The sequence below is a fragment of the Scophthalmus maximus genome, chromosome 19 (assembly GCF_022379125.1).
Source record: "Scophthalmus maximus strain ysfricsl-2021 chromosome 19, ASM2237912v1, whole genome shotgun sequence".
Classification (NCBI taxonomy): domain Eukaryota; kingdom Metazoa; phylum Chordata; class Actinopteri; order Pleuronectiformes; family Scophthalmidae; genus Scophthalmus; species Scophthalmus maximus.
In genome coordinates this window covers 2729042-2747919 of record NC_061533.1, presented here as the reverse complement: position 1 = coordinate 2747919, position 18878 = coordinate 2729042, and the positions used below count along the sequence as shown (strand labels likewise).

General features: G+C 46.5%; 2 protein-coding genes across 4 annotated transcripts in view; both read right to left on the bottom strand.

Annotated features, from left to right (window-relative positions):
* The window catches only part of cfap299 (cilia and flagella associated protein 299), a 71268-nt gene extending 66308 nt beyond the window's left edge, over positions 1–4960 (bottom strand). The window contains exons 1-3 of one of the 3 annotated variants that reach the window (XM_047329170.1): positions 4800–4960; positions 913–1055; positions 282–320 (exon numbers count right to left, since the gene is read on the bottom strand). In XM_047329170.1, coding sequence (XP_047185126.1) covers positions 282–320; positions 913–1055; positions 4800–4913 — 296 coding nt within the window. In that variant the 5' untranslated portion in view covers positions 4914–4960. The remainder of the gene's footprint in view (positions 1–281; positions 321–912; positions 1056–4799) is intronic. The other 2 variants (XM_047329169.1, XM_035639963.2) reach the window with 2 other exon arrangements.
* Positions 4961–9014: 4054 nt separating this feature from the next.
* On the bottom strand, positions 9015–18190 carry fgf5 (fibroblast growth factor 5). The gene is made up of 3 exons (XM_035640090.2): positions 17488–18190; positions 14840–14943; positions 9015–10513 (listed from the first exon to the last, which is right to left on the bottom strand). Exons 1-3 carry the CDS (start codon positions 17705–17707, stop codon positions 10157–10159), a joined length of 681 nt encoding a protein of 226 aa, XP_035495983.2. The 5' UTR covers positions 17708–18190; the 3' UTR covers positions 9015–10156.
* Between the last annotated feature and the right edge of the window lie 688 nt (positions 18191–18878).

The window sequence follows — 18878 nt, the reverse complement described above, 5'->3', positions numbered from 1 at the left end:
GACTCGGATGAGTTGCTCCCGTTTATCCCATCTTTTGTGGAAAAGGCAATATGCCGGTTTCTTTGTAGCGTACGACGTGTGATCTTGGGGTTTTGGTCTCTTTGTGCAGCCACAACACCCAGGTGGCAACACACCGTCACGCCACGTCACCCGCTGCCGTTTCCAAGCCTCGAGTCTTTTTCGCATTTTGACCAGCGCCATGTTGGGGTTTTTTATAATAGGGGGTGTGGTCTGACTGAAGTCCAAGTCACAAGGAGGAGTCTGTGTCAAGTCCCCATTACCTGAGTCTGAGTCTCACAAGGTTGAATTTGATGTGAAATCTGTAAAAACAAAGCCCGCGGTTCAGAGCGTCTCTTTAGCGCTGAGTGTTACTGACATTATTTACATGAATCTTGCACAAAATTGCTATTACACAAAAAAATAAAAAAATGTAATCTCCTAGCCGGTGTTTTACTCAACAACAGTCTGATTGTTGATCAAAGTTCACCAGAACTATTTTTTAATGCGCCCAACAGAAGCAGAATTTAAGAAAAGGATCATTTGTGTCAAGGCCACATTTTTTTTGCCATATCTTTTGACAACGGGAGATAAAGAGGAGATCGAGACAGTGAAAAAATCTGCTGGCTTCCGCCACCGCTCATCTAAAATATCATTTTTTCACAATGAATGAGAAGTCAATACAAAGAACCACAGAGGTCGAGGCCAGAACTCCTATTCTCTTCGCCACAGACACGATTGATTCCAAAAATCTGACCACATTTAAACAACACGGCCAAACTTTTTAGACATTTTCAGAAGACAACACACTGATATTTTACTAAATGGTGCCTGGTGCCTCTGGTGGTTCTTGCACGTCGTGCAGACCACACCTCACAGTGAGCGTGGTGGTGGTGGTGGGCTGGTGAGACTCACACTGGCCGGCTCCTGTTGTACAAGGCGTTGCTCCTCGCGGCCTCCGCAGCCTGCGCCGCCGCCTTCTTCTCCTCGAATTCCTCCCTGCTGAGCACCGTGCCCTTGTGGCCGTGCTCGACCAGCTTACGGGCCAAGTCCCTGCTCTGCCAGAGACAAGAGAGGGAGACAGGTCAGTCAGGGTGAGGGAGACGGGTCAGTCGTGGAGAGGGAGACGGGTCAGTCCGGGGAGAGGGAGACGGGTCAGTCCGGGGAGAGGGAGACGAGGGAGACGAGGAGAGCAGTCAGTCGGGGAGAGGGAGACGGGTCAGTCGTGGAGAGGGAGACGGGTCAGTCCGGGGAGAGGGAGACGGGTCAGTCCGGGGAGAGGGAGACGAGGGAGACGAGGAGAGCAGTCAGTCGGGGAGAGGGAGACGGGTCAGTCGTGGAGAGGGAGACGGGTCAGTCCGGGGAGAGGGAGACGGGTCAGTCCGGGGAGAGGGAGACGAGGGAGACGAGGAGAGGAGTCAGTCGGGGAGAGGGAGACGGGTCAGTCCGGGGAGAGGGAGACGGGTCAGTCCGGGGAGAGGGAGACGAGGGAGACGAGGAGAGGAGTCAGTCGGGGAGAGGGAGACGGGTCAGTCGGGGAGAGGGAGACAGGTCAGTCCGGGGAGAGGGAGATGGGTCAGTAGGGGGGAGAGAGACTGGTCAGTCGGGGAGAGGGAGATGGGTCAGTCCGGGGAGAGGGAGACGGGTCAGTCCGGGGAGAGGGAGACGGGCCAGGAGGGGGGAGAGAGACTGGTCAGTCGGGGAGAGGGAGACAGGTCAGTCGGGGAGAGGAGTCAGTCGGGGAGAGGGAGACGGGTCAGTCGGGGAGAGGGAGACAGGTCAGTCCGGGGAGAGGGAGACGGGTCAGTAGGGGGGAGAGAGACTGGTCAGTCTGGGAGAGGGAGACGGGTCAGTCGGGGAGAAGGAGACGGGTCAGTCCAGGGATAGGGAGACGGGTCAGTCCGGGGGGAGGGATACGAGTCAGTCGGGGAGGAGTCAGCCGGGGGGGGACGGGGGGACGGGTCAGTCCGGGGAGAGCGAGACAGGTCAGTCCAGGGAGAGGGAGATGGGTCAGTAGGGGGGAGAGAGACTGGTCAGTCGGGGAGAGGAGTCAGTCGGGGAGAAGGAGACGGGTCAGTCCAGGGATAGGGAGACGGGTCAGTCCGGGGGGAGGAGTCAGTCTGGGGGGAGGGATACGAGTCAGTCGGGGAGGAGTCAGCCGGGGGGGTGCGGGGGGACGGGTCAGTCCGGGGAGAGCGAGACGAGTCAGTCAGGGAGCCGGGTCAGTTGGGAGGGGAGTGTTGTGATTTGCACACGGGCCACCGTACTTATTATCTTACATTTATTTGTGCGTGCGAGCGAGTGCGTGTACGTTATTGCCTCTGCAGGGTTCGTTAGCGGCCATCATGTCAATCACCATTTGCAGACCTGCTGTCACTGAACGCCATACAGCCATAAAGTCATCAACTATGATAAAAAATCTCACTGTAAAATCCTGTGGCCTGTTGGATCAAAGCGTCCTGCCACATGTCCTCCTACCCCCAGAATCCTAGCGGCCAAAAGCCCCAGCGTCCGCACCCGAGAGGAAAAGTTATATTTTCCTCCGACTTTGATGTGGCACGCCAGAAAATGAGTCCTCAGACATTCGCCCGGTTCCTGAAATTGGCCCCGAGGTTCATTGTCTTCGTTTTCCTCGTTGAATATGAGTGTGTGTTTGAATGCAACATGCCTCTGGACACGGGGGGCTAATGACTCGGTGCCCTTCGTAGCAAACAACCCGTTAACTCCTTCAGTTTATAGTCGCAGTTTGTGACAAAAAGGGCTTCATAATCAGCTGATCTATCAGAACTCGGGGCGTCTTCGGCCATGACCGCACGCGTGAGTCGACCCGTGCTGGTGCTGGTGATGATGATGATGATGATGATGATGATGAGTGACTGCAGCTGATTATCGGGGCAGATGGGACTTCTTCTCTGTGTGCGGACACAGGTGTTCAAACAAAGCTGCGCGAATCATTAGCAAGTGTGCCATCTGCTGGCAGAGAGCGGGACAGTCCTGGAGAGATCATCACCTTCTACATCAAAGAAAAACTAAATATGATTTATGGTTTCCTCTGTTGACACGAGGGAGATGTTTAACGAATAATCTGACACTTCTGCCAAAGAATAATGACTGACATAAATATCAAAGATGGTTTCGATCAATGCGGTGAATTTTTTTATATTTTTGATAAATCACTTTTTTGTATTGTCATGTGTTGTGTTTTTTACAACTTGTCCTAGATGCCATTACATTTTATTTAAAGAATTTGGAATCGCCTTGTTGTTGTTTAAATTCGCAAAACAAATAAACTTGCCATGTCAAGATAATTCAATTTCATAAAAAATATTTTTTGAATACATTTTAACTCATTTTAGAACTTTTTCCTCAATGTTTCACCATAAATGTGGGATTTTCAGTCTTAATGGTCACACTAATGTTATAGTAGATCAATAGTTGTAGTAGTGGTCAAAACATGTTTGATATATTTGTTAAAAACTGAAGAAAAAAAACAGATTCACTGAAATAAACTATGGACCAATGAACCCACAGAATCTTGGTGTTTTGGGGCTTTTAAATTGTCATTTTCACAAAACACGTAAGACCAAAAATCAATAAATCACTGTTGTCTAAATTCGTATGACTGATTAAGGCTGATATACGTTGAAATGTATGATCTTTCACTCATAGAACAAACTTTAAACGACTACGTTGGTCAAACCGTAGTTTAAATCGAAGGCCTTCTACACGTTCGACTCGGCTGCTCCTGATCACATCAACAATCACTCCCAGTGATTAATATCATTTTTCACACCTGAACTTCTCATACTGACACATATGTCAAAATGTCTATCTGGGAAAATATGATTTTATACCAAACCTGTGTGTGGGCGCCACCTAGTGTGTGACCTCAGACACTACAGCAACAAAACTCACCAGCATGGCAAAGACATTTAAACTATGGTTTATTATTTTCATTCGATAAATCTGTCGATTATTATCTCGAGTAATCGATGAGTTGTTTGGTCCCAAAAAGACCCAAGATGATGTTTTTTGTTTTGTCCACACACCAAAGATATTTACACAGATCATATTCACATTTAAGAAGCTGAAATCAGAGAATTTTGACTTTTTATGTTTTTTCATAAAAAAAACTATTTGAACCATTAATCGATTATCAAAATAGTCGGCGATTAATTTAGTAATCGATTACTAATCTGTTGCATCTTTAATTTGAATTTTCTTCCAACGTTAACGTCCATGAATGAGGTCATGAAAACAATATCAACAATAGTAACTTATTATAACTTAACAGTAACTTATTATAACTTTGCGTGCAAAAGCACAGCACGCCAGACTCCATCCAAACTTTTGCCAAGTTTGGTGTCTTGCTCGTCCACGTGAGTCACGTGATGTAAACCCATTAAATCCGTTTAACAATCCCGGGAACACGTAGTTTATCAAACGGCAAATTATTTAATTAAAAATCAACTTGAAAAATCCTCCAAAACCTTCCTGCATCATAGCAACGCTAGCTTAGCTGCTATCGCTGTTTTGAACGCACCGGATATGAACAAGTGGTGTTTTATTGTTCAAACGAGCGCATTTGGGTTTTTTGGTACATGCCGAATGAAAGAATGGGTCTTTTAGATTGTTGATATGTTGACAGTTTTGTTTTAATAGCGAGTGTTGATACGAAACTAGCAGAGACAAACTTAAAGTGGCAGTTTAGTGAACGCGGTTCTGGCGCGGCTGCGCAAAACAGACCGGAAGCGCGTTGAAGGGGCGCGCTAAAGTCGACAGTTGGCGCCGGTGCGACTCACTTTGAGGTAAAACAGATCCACGGGCGTCACTTTGGAGTCCAGGTAATCTTCATACACTTTGAACTGCGACACGGAGCCGAGGAACCGAGCGGCGGCGGCGGCGCTGCGCTCCATCTTCCCCGGGGCTGCTCCGCTGCTGTTGTGGGGGGACGCTGCTATGGCAACCGGCCCACCTGACCTCCATTTTGGCGGCATCACGTCACAGGAAGCCCGGAAGTCAAGAGGAGCATCGATAGAAAAATAAAACCCATTTTAAATACATCTATGATAATATAATCATATAATATAATAATTTGATTTATGAAGCACCTTTCAGAAGCAGCTTCACATAGTGCTTTCAAAAAAACATACAAATCACAGACAATTAAAATCAGCATTCCAACGATAATACGATTTTCAGGTCACATATGTGTATAAAAAAATATAATAACACACATGTTAAATACATCTATAATAATACAATAATATAATACAATAACTTTATTTATATAGCACCTTTCAGAAGCAGCTCAAAATGGCGCTGGCTAAAATAACAAACTACCAAACATCAAAATGGAACCAAACCAGATCTTTTCCCTTCAAAGTGACGTACGTAGTTAAGAACGTTATTCCACTGGTCCATGAGGAGCTCGGGGCTCTGAACGCCTACAAACTGAAGACATCTGCACCTACAGTTTGAAACAATATTTTGCAGCGTGTAACAGTTTTGTGTGCTTTTCTTTAACTCTTTAATCTCTTTTTACTCTTTTGTGTGTGACATTAGGTTCATCCTATTAACCCGTTTGAAAGAAATGACATGTGGTTACTGTGGCTCTGTACTGCTGAACAGGGTGAAGTCACTGAATTCAGCTCATTTGAATCTTTGTATCACAGGCGGAGTAGTGGGCAACTGTAAATCTAACCTGTATGTATGTGAAGGCTGGAAAACTTTATTTTGGGCCTAAACCGTGGAATAATGTATAAAATGACATGTCATCCTGTCCCATGATGTCATTCCCTGTAAATCCTGGCAAATCGACCGTATTTGGCCCCTTTACTGTCTGAAACATACAGAATAAAACCTTCTTGTTTCCATATACAGAAACACTGTGACTCTTGGCTGCGGCCGTTAATCTTTTATTGTACGTATTGTTTCATTTTCTCACTGGGCGTGACCTTTTAACGGCTCCGCGGTGACCTCGGCGGAAATTGAGGTAGTGATTTTACTAAAAATATCGTTGCCCGTATGCGTTGTGCTGTCACGAGGCCGCCGTGTACAGTAACGTATATGTCCAGAGTGAGCAGACGAGACGAGACGAGAGGACGTGGGAGGCAGATGGCAGAGAGGCGATGTAGGTTGGTTGGCGAGGGAACTCTGCTCCTTCGTGAGGAACTTTAAATAAACTGTCACGCAATCTCATTTGTGTCGTTGCCGGTTTTTTTTCTTACCTAGAAATAAAGACTCCACTTTATTATTTAGCAGCGATATGAATAATAAACAGAAAACTTCACCTCGTTCTCTTTCCTCTCTTCTCATTCAAGTTGCAAGGTCCATTTTTCCAAACAACTCTTCATCGAACTATCTTCGTAAAAAAAATGTACAGTAGCTACAAGCAGTTTATTTCTGTTGTTAAGGGGATTTAAGGCACAATTATCACTTTAACACTGTAGTTCTCCATCATCTGCTTTTCATAGTTCAACTTTTTTGTGTCAATCCGCGAGAAAAAAGGAAAAAGTAGATTCATAGTTTTAAATAAATGTGAATGCACACTTAATACTTTCTTATTTGTTATGAAGACGTTTAGAATTTTTTAATAAAATATCTGAGTGACTTCATTTTCACGGTCATGTTATAATTTTAAGCATTTATATGATGCAAAAAGATTGTTTAGTCTAAATAAGCTGCAAATTGTGTCACAAATGTCATTCATATGATCATAAAATATGTTTTTATCTGTTTAAGCTCACACTCTCTCTCTCTCACACACACACACACACTTATAACCTGCAATCTTTTCAAATCTTCCTTATCAGTATATTCTCAACTCTAAAACATATGAATATCTGGCACTACAACTGTGAAGCCACTTGCTGTTATATTTATTTGTGATTTTCATAAGACAAAAAAACTCATTCTTCATACACAAGTTTTTTTATTTAAAAAAATCTGGTAAAAAATATTTTTTTACACTTTGGGATGCGTATGAAGACACAACATGACGACGACACAGAAGATCATTTTTAAAAAAAGTAAACTGACGGCATCAAGTTCTCCACAGTTCATAAGAGTCTCTGTCGTCAGCCTGCAAAAATAAATAGAGTCTGAAAGATGTTTTATTATTATGCTACATGCTCCTGCTGTGTTAACTGTGTTTTAAACTTGAGGCATTTCACTTTTATTTTAGATAGTTCGTCTTCCAATGTATTTATTGCAAGATACTTATTTATTAACAGTTTCCTTTTTGATGCAGATTAATTTCCAACCTTGATTTTACTCAATAAACAATGCAGAAAAAATTTGCATTTATGTTCCCATTTTTACGTCAAAATTTCTGTATTTTTATTAAAAGTTATTTATAATAAAGTTTGTGGTTAAACTGCCAAATATTAAGACTTAATTTCATTTCTTTGACTAAGGTTTTGATTACAACATCTTAGGAATCATTGTAAAATGTTTTTTTAAACATATATAGCGGCCGATATATTGGTATCTGAAATCTTTCACTCGCTAATATTGGTATCGGATGATGGATGTATATGTATGTGCAAAGAGTAGAGTTCTGCACAGCCTTAACGCTGAAACATGTTGTTTAAAATCTAATCTCAAAAACAAAAACCAGATAACCTGAAGCTTTTGTAATCTTTACATTCTTCTTTTTTTTTTTTTGCACATTTTTATTTAGCGACCGACAGCTCGACCGAGCTGATGCCGCCCCGTCTCTGCCTCATCTCTCCCGTCATTCTGTTTCCAGCCCATTGCACACGTGAAAGCAGATTATAAAATGCTGAGAGAATGTCCCCCATCCATAACCTCAAAAAACTCACGGTTCTTAAGATTGTAATGTGAAAACAAAGCCGGATGAAGTGTTTTCCACAGGTAAACACACAGGTCATGACATGAAGGAAAGGTGTGACACAAATCAGTCATTTGAATTTCATTGAACCCAAAGCTCAAGTGTACGTCAAACAATAAACTTAAAGACAGCATGAATTTATGGTTTATGGCTCAGGCTCCTCCTCCCCTGAGATCTCCGTATGTCCGGCTGTTTGCCATCTGATACACCTCCAGCCTGAACCCTTCCCCACAACACGGGTCCGCTCTTCCTCGGCATCTTTATCCCCGCGGTGACGCTGGTGAGCCCCCCGAGGTCGTGACTCCAGATTTTTTTTCAGGGGGACAGCCGGTTGCTGAAATGATAAGTTTTGTACGGACAGTTTTTCCTCCTTGATCCCTCGCAGCTGTCCGGGATGAGGATGATGAGGAGGAGGAGGAGGAGGAAGAAGAGGAGGAGGACGACGACGACGACGAGGAGGAGGAGGAGGAGGAGGAAGAAGAAGAAGAGGAGGAGGAGGAAGAGGAAGAAGAGGAGGAGGACGACGACGAGGAGGAGGAGGAAGAGGAGGAGGAGGAAGACAAGGAGGAGGAAGACGAAGAAGAAGAAGAGGAGGAGGACGACGACGACGAGGAGGAGGAAGAGGAGGAAGAAGAAGAGGAGGAGGAGGAGGACGACGACAAGGAGGAGGAGGAAGAGGAGGAAGAAGAAGAGGAGGAGGAGGACGACAAGGAGGAGGAAGAAGAGGAGGAGGAGGAAGAGGAAGAAGAAGAAGATGAGGAGGACGACAACGAGGAGGAGGAGGAAGAGGAGGAAGAAGAAGAGGAGGAGGAGGACGACAAGGAGGAGGAAGAAGAGGAGGAGCAGGAGGAGGAGGAGGAGGAAGAGGAGGAGGAGGAAGACAAGGAGGAGGAAGACGAAGAAGAAGAAGAGGAGGAGGACGACGACGACGAGGAGGAGGAGGAAGAGGAGGAAGAAGAAGAGGAGGAGGACGACGACGACGACGAGGAGGAGGAGGAAGAGGAGGAAGAAGAAGAGGAGGAGGAGGACGACAAGGAGGAGGAAGAAGAGGAGGAGGAGGAAGAGGAAGAAGAAGAAGAGGAGGAGGACGACAACGAGGAGGAGGAGGAAGAGGAGGAAGAAGAAGAGGAGGAGGACGACGACAAGGAGGAGGAAGAAGAGGAGGAGCAGGAGGAGGAGGAGGAAGAAGAAGAGGAGGAGGACGACGACGACGACGAGGAGAGGAGGAAGAAGAGGAGGAGGAGGAGGAAGAAGAAGAAGAGGAGGAGGGCCTCTAGAGAATTAGAGTCTTCAATTTCATGTTGATTGTCACAAACCTGCTGTTATGGGACGGAACAGTTGGTCTGTGTTTGAGGTTCTTTTCAAGCCATGTGTTATCACATAATGTATCTTCCAACCAACAGATAGAACACGACTGATGATTTCATTCTTTTTTAAGGGTTGAACGTGTTGTTAGATGTTGTACTATCCAGTCTCGTTGATCTGCATATCAACTTACTTTGCTGGCTGACGGGGCCAATAAAATTGTGGCATTTTATGTATTATGATTTTAGGCTTTCCCTCTAACGTTTGATGTATTTTCGAGTCTGACGGAACTTTACAAACTTTAGAAAAAAATCTGCGTCGTCCCGTTTTGACTTTGCTGCATAATTTCATCCCAGTAGAAAAATAGCTTCACCTTTTTAAAAACTCTACGGCTTCCCCAGCAATTTACTACTCATTTACTGTAGTCGTTATAATACAATAAAATAAAAGTTCCCCTGTAACGTCTCCACTGACCTCTACTGTAATATGAAGATGAGGGTCACTCTTTGATGGAACTAATGTTAACTCGCTAATAAATATAAAAAGCCAAAGTGGCACATTGGATGATTATGATGACATCTGATACAAAGACATGTCTGTTGTTAACGTCGCCATTTGTTCGGATTTGTTCTGTCTATATCAAATGGAATTGTGGAAATAAAAAAACACTGAAAGACTCTAACCTGCTCTCCCATAAAGTTCAGAAAAAAATACACCCCCCCCCCCCCCCAAAAAATGGACTCATGGCCTCGTTTCACCATGACAACACCAAACAGGACAGAGCGTCGTCAACGCAAGTGGAAAAACAACACAACTCCACTATGATCATAGCTCCATCGAACAAAAAGCTCCATAGTTTTACCCGGAAGACCCTTTTCTTTTCTTTTTTTTTTTAAACGGGAATGTTTTGAATGTGATGAACGGCCGTTGTCCGTTTTTCCGGCTACGTCCGTCACTGACGTCCATGAACCTCGGATACGGAGACTAACCCTGCCACACTTATCCAAACCGGTACTTGGGCCAGTACTTGACCTGCGCACGCCTCGGTGCAGGTGCCGCCCGGACGTTGGCCTTCGCCGCGGGAGCTTTGGGCGGCGGCGGCGGGGATTTCCTCCTGTCCGTGATGGTGAAGCCCCGCTCGCTCTTGTCCTGCAGCCGGACCCTCGGCAGGAAGTGGGTGGAGACGTGCTGCGACTTGACCCGTGGGCTGGAGCCCATCTTGGCCTTCCCGCGCTTGTTGAGGGCCACGAACCACTCGCGGCCGGTCCTGTGGTTCCTGTGGACGACCGAGGCGTACGTGTTGTAGCTGTTCTCCTGGAAACGCTCCCGGAACTTACAGTCGTCCGTGAACCATTCCTACGAAAGAGGGGCAGCGAGTTAACACGCGTCTGATTAACAACCTCTCCGCTGGAAGAGACAAAGGCGAACACATACTTATACACATATACTGTTACTGTGAGAATCCTTTTGTGATTGTCCAAGTCAGTGGTTCCCAATCTTTTCAGCCCTTGGCCCCCAAATAACACTGGGTGTTGGGGTCGTCCTGTATGTGTAATATCCTACAACTGCGAGCGCCACGGCCCACAGTTGCTCCCCGACGAGCCCACGACCGCGAGGCAACACGACACCGTCAGATTGCGATCTGAATAGCTGAGGCGGGTTTTCAAAGTCTTCCCTTATCACAGAGACGCTCTGACTGACAGCAGCAGAGCCTCCTTTGTACCCGTCCAAACTCATTACGCTCTGCGTATTAACTTCATCTACAGAGGACACATACACACACACACACACGCGCACACACACGCACACACATGCACACACACGCGCTGTCAATCACTCTGTTCGTCTCGACACTGACGTGTGTTCGTCGAGTCCAACGTCTGTTCAGTAGATCATAGAAAACTATTTGATGTAGAAATACGTCAACGTGATTGTTTCACAAAAACGATTGTCAGAAACAAAATAAACGTATAAGCTTGTGCTCTACGACATGTTCCAAAACTTTCAGTTTCATAACCAGAATCAGAATCGAATTCGTTGCCGAGTTGGTTTTCACATGAGTTTTCAAATTTTGTTCTTTTGTTTTGGTGCGTATGAGCACAGTAAGTAGAAAGTGAGGGGGAAACATGAAGCACATTAAAGAGCAATAACTGAGAGTATGAGGAGAAAGATGAAGATGAAGAACTTTCTATTCAATAAAAATTTAACATATCAATATAAAAAATATGAAACTATGTGCAATATGTCACTGACAGGTTGCAGTAAAGTGCAACTTTATTTGGACCGCATTACTTAAGTGAATATTATATTATGGCCTATTTTCCAGTTTCTTCTGAAGGCACATGTCACCGTGGTCCGAGTCGAAGCTGCAGTCGACGGCGTCGCTTTTCCAGCCGTACCAGGATATAAAAGGGGCGGAGCCGAGCGCCTCGCTGTCACACAGAGAGAGAGAGAGACGCTCGTACTTCCCTACGTGCGAGGTCCGTTTCGGAAAAGAAGGAAAATGTGTCTGTTGCCAAAAATGTCCAACAAATCGAATCCAACACGTAAGAGCTGAGTGTAATTATTTTATATTTGGTACTGACAGTAAAGACAATAGTGTTATCGTCTTACTGACAGTAAAGACAATAGTGGTATTGTGCGGTACAACCATGTACCTCCATGTATGAAATGCAGATAATTCACAGAATGTTCCCGTTTTTGCACCTAAAAATACCCGGAGTGGGAACTCTGACATGTACCCAGGGACGCCTGGTTCCTTTCGCCGCCGCTTGACATCCTCGTGTAACCTCCCGCCCTTTTTTTTTTTTACTGAAACAAAACAAACCGTTCTGCTTCGCTGCCGAGTGCAGCGCAGCAGAAAATGATGCCATTACGGCGTTTTGGTAAACATGCCAGTCACAGGAGAGACGGAGAGAAGTACGAAACGTCCAAGCTATCCAAAGTTTGTTCCCTCTCGGCTGTTGTTTCTAAAATAAAAAAAGATGATTGGTAAGAAAATTGTCTGAGTCGTCGCTATGGGTGGATTGACGTGATTTAACAGAACGCTGCGTTTCATGCAACATACCAGCTCTGGAACCGGTTACACATTTAGAAACAAATCCATCGGAGGATATACCAACATGTGCCCACTACACACACACACACACCCGGAAGAAGATCTGGCCCCCGCTGCGTTTCATCGGGTTCCGCACATCTTATTGTTAAAGTCATAATGCTCGTACAGCTGTTTAACCTGGGCTGGATTGGTCACACTCCTTTAAAGAGGGACCTTTCCCATGATCCCCCGGGGGTCAGAGCTGCACGGAGGGCAGAGGTGGGAAGTTACTCATGACTCACATGAGATTTCTTCGCCGTTTTGTTCTTACAGAGGAATATCTTAAATCGGATGCCACAAAAAAGAAAGAGACTACAAACTGTAGAAATAACATACTGTGAAAGTCTTGTGTCATACCACGGGGACGTGGTATGACACAAGACTTTCACAGTATGTTATTTCTTTTTTTAAAGGTCATTTGCTCAGGAAATAGTCTCTGAATGAAAAATGGATGTTTTTTGGGACATCAAGAGAACTTAACCTGCCACTGGTGTCGGATAAAAGGTCGGGGGGTCGTCAAAGTAGGGTTCATCCTCTGGGGAACATGAACATCTGTATTGAATTTCATGGCAATCCATCAAGTGTTTGTTGAGATATTCTGCTCAAAGCCAGAAGAAGAAAAAACAGTAGAACAGATAATTAACTCAGGTCTGCTGAGATGCTCGTATCATTTTTTTTTACCAAATTAGGGAACTGAGGTTTAAAATGAACTAATTAAAAAAGAAAATCTTAACGACCCTCACAAGGAAAAGTGTCCTGGGCTTCACTGCATCATGGCTGCAAAAGGAAGAAATCTCTCACAATATGACAGAAATACAGAGCACGAGTGCAATCGGGAGATTTCACCAATCAAATCCTTCGTGCATCAGAATTCTCTCTCTTGTCACTCACTCGGCGCCGGTGACGCTTCCACCTCTCCAAAGGTCGCGTTTGTGGCGACTGGCCCAGAAGGTCGCGCAGAGCAAACGATCCTCGGCATTGTTCAGCCGCTGAACTTCCACTTTGCAAAACATCTAAATACGACGGGGGACGATGCAACGAGACGAGGTTCAGGAAGGTGTCACCTGACAAGAGGCCTCACTGTGCGTCTACATTCACCCCCAGATCAATGTGGAGAGCTCGGTCTTTTCCTTCCGGACACTGCGGCACAGGACGCGTGTGCAGATGAGTGCGCAAGACCGCAAGAGGGAAAAGTCCCACCGACAAGCCTCCGGCGGAACAAAGAAGATCGGGGTCTTTGGTTTGTCGCGGCTCATTTGCAAAGCTCGCCTGGGATTCGCTTTGACCCGCAGAAAGTTTGTAGCTGCTCCACTGTGCTCTCACGAGCTGCCGGGACATCTGCTGCTGGACACAAGAGCATGTTCCTAGCGGAGGATTGACTTTGATGAAAGACGCCTCATCGCTTCCCCCCGCGGACGCGGTTTCATGTCACAATACCGCCGAGCCGAGGGACGAATGAGTCGCCGTGTCGCTCAGACTATTGGCCCCCGGCCGGCTGTTTCCTCGACGTATTGATTTCCACTTGGTGACTCCCTCCTCTGTATATTATCAGCCGTCTCCCAGATAGGACTTAATCTGCTCGTCCCATTAGCACACGCTAATAGGAAGCCGCTTCCATCTGCGCGCCTGCCAAGGCTGCCGCAGATGACTCGTCCGTGGCCGGCCTGCTGCGGGGAGATTTGGTTTTTACTGTGTGTGTGTGTGTGGGGGGAGGATTTAAAAGTCGTCCCAACTAAATGTTACAGCCGCGACGCGCCGATTTAAGGGAGTGTTGTTTTCATGCAGCACAGGACGCCGAGCTGCAGAATCGCATGAATGAAACGGATATAGCAGCAAGGGCCCGACCGATTTTGGGGTAGTAGAAGATTTCCAATATTTGAGAGTAGTCAATGATTCCTCATGGTGCGTTCACACCAAACGTGAAGCGAATTTCTGCGGTCGCGCCGCCCGAGCCGAGTTCGGCCACAGGATTGTTTGTGTCGCGTGAACAATGTTCCCCCGTTCCCTTGAAGAAGCGGGCTGCTGAATTCAAATGTGGCAGAGACCCCCCGTGGTCACTGGTCACTGCCCAGATCAGACTTCTGCAAAGAAGAAGATCTGTGAACGCTCCACAGCCGCTGGACCGAGTGTGTTGACGTACGGAGGGACAACGTTCGGCCATGAACCGCCCGGATGTTTTTCAAACTGTCAGAAAGCGACGCGCGAGTCCCACATTTCTCTCGAGCTCCATTTTTTTTTTTCACTTTTCACACGTGGAGCCAAGTGCAACATCGTGAACGCCCCTACGGAGAAACTGTTCAACATCGTCTCCTGAAGGTTCCTTCCTCCAAATAATTAGAAAAAGATGAGCATCCTCAAATAAACAGGAAAAACACCAGACATGAAAAATATCACCCAACCCAGCAATAACTCTATGATATATATATATATATATATATATATATATATGATATCACATACACGGTCTCCAATTAACGCTCATCCTCTAGGAATGATCCTCAGTCCTGCACGGTGAGCGGTATGAACGGAACGTGTTGAGAGGGGTGACGAACGGAAGCAGTCTGTGAGGCGAGTGCGATACTTACGGTGGCGTGGAGCCGTCCCCTTTTATTCATGGCCAGGAATCTGTTACTGTAGACGCCCTTGATGCCGATGACGCCCTGAGAAACCGCGAAGAGCTCCAGGACACCTGCGGGAAGGACAGACAACACGCTGCGGTGACTGGCGGCTTCCGGGGGGCGTTTTTATGGACGCGACCTCACCCGACGTCGGGGTCATCTCCTGTTATCTTTATCGTACAGCATGTTCCCTCAGATCAACAGTGTGTGTGGGTGTCAACTAATGGAGTCACTGAAGAATTCATGTCTTTAGAAACTGGCAAATTGTCTGTCTTGTTGAAGCAACAAGTAACTTCCACCACCACCACCGCTCTGTGCAGGCCTGTGAAGCCCTCGCGCTTCAGAAGGTCTGTTCAGTTGCCCCCCAAACAAGGGAACCGGACGACTGGATACAGTCATTTCTACAAGTTTAATTCTTGTTGCCGTAGCAAGAGGTCAAGTCACGTCCGCTTGCTGCGGGGATGAGTAGCGTGTGGTTGTGGAGATGAAGCTCTGTCAAGGGTTCAGGTCTCAAAAACCCAAAATGGGATACTTGCACAACCGGGTCCGGGGTTCTACTTAGAACTCCTCAAGCCGTTTCGTTAGCTGATCGCTAGCGAAGTGTCTGCTGCGGAACCTTGAGCTGACGGAGAAATGATCTTCTCAGGTCGGAAACCCATCGTCACGAGTGTTAAATGTCCAAAACGGGAAACACCCAATTTCCCGTTTTGGACATTTAACACTCGTGACGAACCTCTGAAGGAAGTGGTGAGTAAGTACAGTAACGGGTGAACAGACGAGCAGCATTATTTTGAAACGGAAGTACGTCACAAAGCCTAGTGCATGTAGCGTATTGGAATATTGCATATTCTTAGAGCAGATATTGTAGGACAGTAACACCAGCTGTCTTCTTGATGAACCCAGTATTAAAACTGTTTTTCCCCAAAAACATATATCTTTAGGTTCCTAGCTCACCCTGACCCCGACCCTCAGGTTGGAGCTAACTGACTCTAACCTGGACCTGGTGATGGTGATGGTGAATAAGAGAACGTGTCAAAGTGTTCTTCATATGAAAACAACGACAGAAAACCTGTCCCCCGAGACCCAGACTCATCTTCTTACTACTTCAACGTGCTCCTAAACTAGAAACTAAACACGGACAGTCATTGTTGCTCGGCCTTCAACATACGAAGCCGAAACCCCCCCCAGAAGATAACTGTTGTGTGTACGGTCAGTGAACTGTGTTCACAACTATCTGAGACTTGCATCTGATGCAGGACGATGGTAAAACTATCTTTGTGTTATAAATCTGAGGCGTCTCGTCTCCCGCTCGTCCCCCTGCGCCGGACTCAAACCCTCCACGTGTCTGTTTGCGGCGAGCCGCGTGTAACCCGACAGCTCTTCTGAGGGGCGACCGTGAAATGGAGGCACAAGTGCACTTTCACGGGGACGAGGGATCTGACGGTGCAGTAAAAAAAAAAAAAAAAAAAGCCCTGAAATTTTGATTTATGACTTTAGTCTCTGTGGCCCCCGACGACACGGGACAGGATCCACACACACACACGGGACGGTTGTTGACTTTGGCAGTTTGATACAGGATACGTGCTCTATTAAACATTGTTTTGAGAATATGTATCGTGGTGCTAATATAATGAACCTAAGAACTGAATAATCCTACTTTTGCATACCTTCCATAGTTTGAGTTGCAGTTTAGTCCCGTGTTACTTAATCTAAGAGAAGGATTTCAACGCGAGAGAAATATATTTTTCAGTTTAATATAATCTGTCAAGTCTTGGTCAGTCATCTGCCGTACGCAGAGTTTCACTTGATTAAGTTATGCTCACATTTCTTCACTCTTTACTCGAGGAAGACACAGACATCTTGACTTTATGTACATACATTAATATTTGTGGATAGGTTTTTCTTGTTTTGATATTGGTAAAAGCTCTGACAACTCACTATCCATTAGGTTTAGTTCTACTTCTCAAGTGGCTCCATGCAGAAGAAACTGCACTGTAAAGAAACTCAGTGTTGTTTTGAATTCCCCAAATCACATTTAACTTTAATCACATAAAAAGTTATTGCCGTGTATTATTATTCAGAATCTTTTTTTGTTGTTGTTACTAATTCATTTCTGAGAAAGAGGTAAAATCATTGAAAGTGTCTCACACAAAAACTAAAACCGACATTATGACAAAATGTCTGCGGATCAATATTAATGATAACATCGGTGCCTAATTTTAGATTTTTTCTTCTTTTTTTTTGCAGTGAATGATGGAGCAGCGTCGTTGTGATGACAACCGGGCTGATTCGGGAATCCAACACATCCCGGTGTGTGTGTGTGTGTGTGTGTGTGTGTGTCACCGCTGCTCTGCTGCACCTGTTACTTCCACAAATAGTCGAATACCTGCCGACGTCCCCGGAGAGACACAAACAACAAGGCTGGTCGAGGCAGATGGCTGCAGCCTAACTTTAGGTCCTGTGTACATCAGCATTGTTATAACTTCCCCAGGGGGAGACCAGATTTTAAAAAAAAACACGACGGGGATCAATTGGAGCAAAATGCGCGTAAGTCGAATCCAAAGTGCGCCTCCGCAGCGGGACGCACGGATCCATCCGGAGCGAGAGGGACTTACTCAGCTGGTCGGGCTCATGGCTGCCGTTGACTCTGCCGTCGGGATGAATCTGGAGGTGGAAGCCGATGCCGACGCGACAGTAGAGCCTGCAGGTCCTGCGTCCCGAGCGGATCCCCTCGTCCAGGGGTTGGCGCTCCACAGAGACGCGCGGCTCTTCCCCTGCGGCGGCGGCGGCGCAAATCAAGTGAGCGAAGGTCAAAAGGCAAAGAGGAACGTTCATTCTTCCAGAGGAGGAGACGCTCGCTCGCTCGCTCGCTATGAGGCCACTTGGCGCATGTTGGCGTCGCTCCTCCCGAGGTGGCCCGCGCACCGGCGGCCGTGCGCACACACGCGTGCAGCGGCGGCGGCGGCAGCAGCAGTGCCCGTGCAGGGCATTCTACCGCGGCTGCGGCGGCTGCAGGAGTGCAGTTCTCCTGCTGGCACGGGGGGGGATATTTATAACGCCAATGATCTCATGCCTCGAGCTCTACAGGACGCGCTTTCGTCCGGATTCCGTCGCCGAGACGCCACTCCTGCCGCACGGCAGCGCGCCCCCAGCAGCGGGGCTGACGCCGCGCATTCTCCAGGGGAACCGACCGCCGCCGGGACGCACGGCCGAGCGCCGCATCTCCTTTACGCGCAGGCCGGAGACATGGGTGACCCAAAGGGACTCGAGTGGTCCATTCAGAGAGTTGACCCGTGACGCGCGGGGAGGGAGGACGGAGGAGTGTGTGGAGAGACCGAGCTCAGGTCCTCAGGTCCTCAGGTGTTGTGGCTTCATCCAGGGAGTCGAGCAGCTCAGTACTTACAGGCTTCAGTCCAACACCACAGATATGTACAGTAGCCTTGTGGACACATTGATTCGTCAGATCCGGTGTGGATCATCATATCCTCTCACAACCATCAGGGTTATTCTAAGATGGAAGGTTTGTTACAGTTGATGTTCCAGCAACAGTTTGTGTGAACTGTGAAAGTTTTTCCTAATTGAGTAAAAACAACAAAAAAAGCCCCAGATGAGAATTTCAACCAGTAAACTAAACCAACTAAACCAATTTCAACCAGTAACTGTGTCTTCAGAAGGTTATTAAACTGATTGGTCCGGTCAACTACTCCTCACCAAATCATTTCTATTAAAAGTGAATTTCCTTATTTCAAATAAGTCAAAAAAAAAAGTAAAGAGATCATCAGCTGTGAATCTCTCATCAAGGCGATAGAAGGACGCAGGTTCGATTCCCTTCTACATGCCTGTGAGCAAAATGGGAAAAGAACAGACTAACGCGCTGTTTTTCTCTCTGAATTGGGCCAAACATAGATGAATAAAACAATAAAACATATGAATCATATCCAGTGTCAGCTGTTGGCATTCTGACAATTTCCACTTTATCAAAAATCATAACCTGCAAACAAATTTA

Coding starts and splice junctions, on each gene's coding strand:
- fgf5 (XM_035640090.2), bottom strand. CDS start 17,707: ATGAACGTTCCTCTTTGCCTTTTGACCTTCGCTCACTTGATTTGCGCC. Junction 14,944..17,487: donor CCATGAGCCCGACCAGCTGA/GTAAGTCCCTCT, acceptor TCCTTCCCGCAG/GTGTCCTGGAGCTCTTCGCG. Junction 10,514..14,839: donor GGGGACGGCTCCACGCCACC/GTAAGTATCGCA, acceptor CCTCTTTCGTAG/GAATGGTTCACGGACGACTG.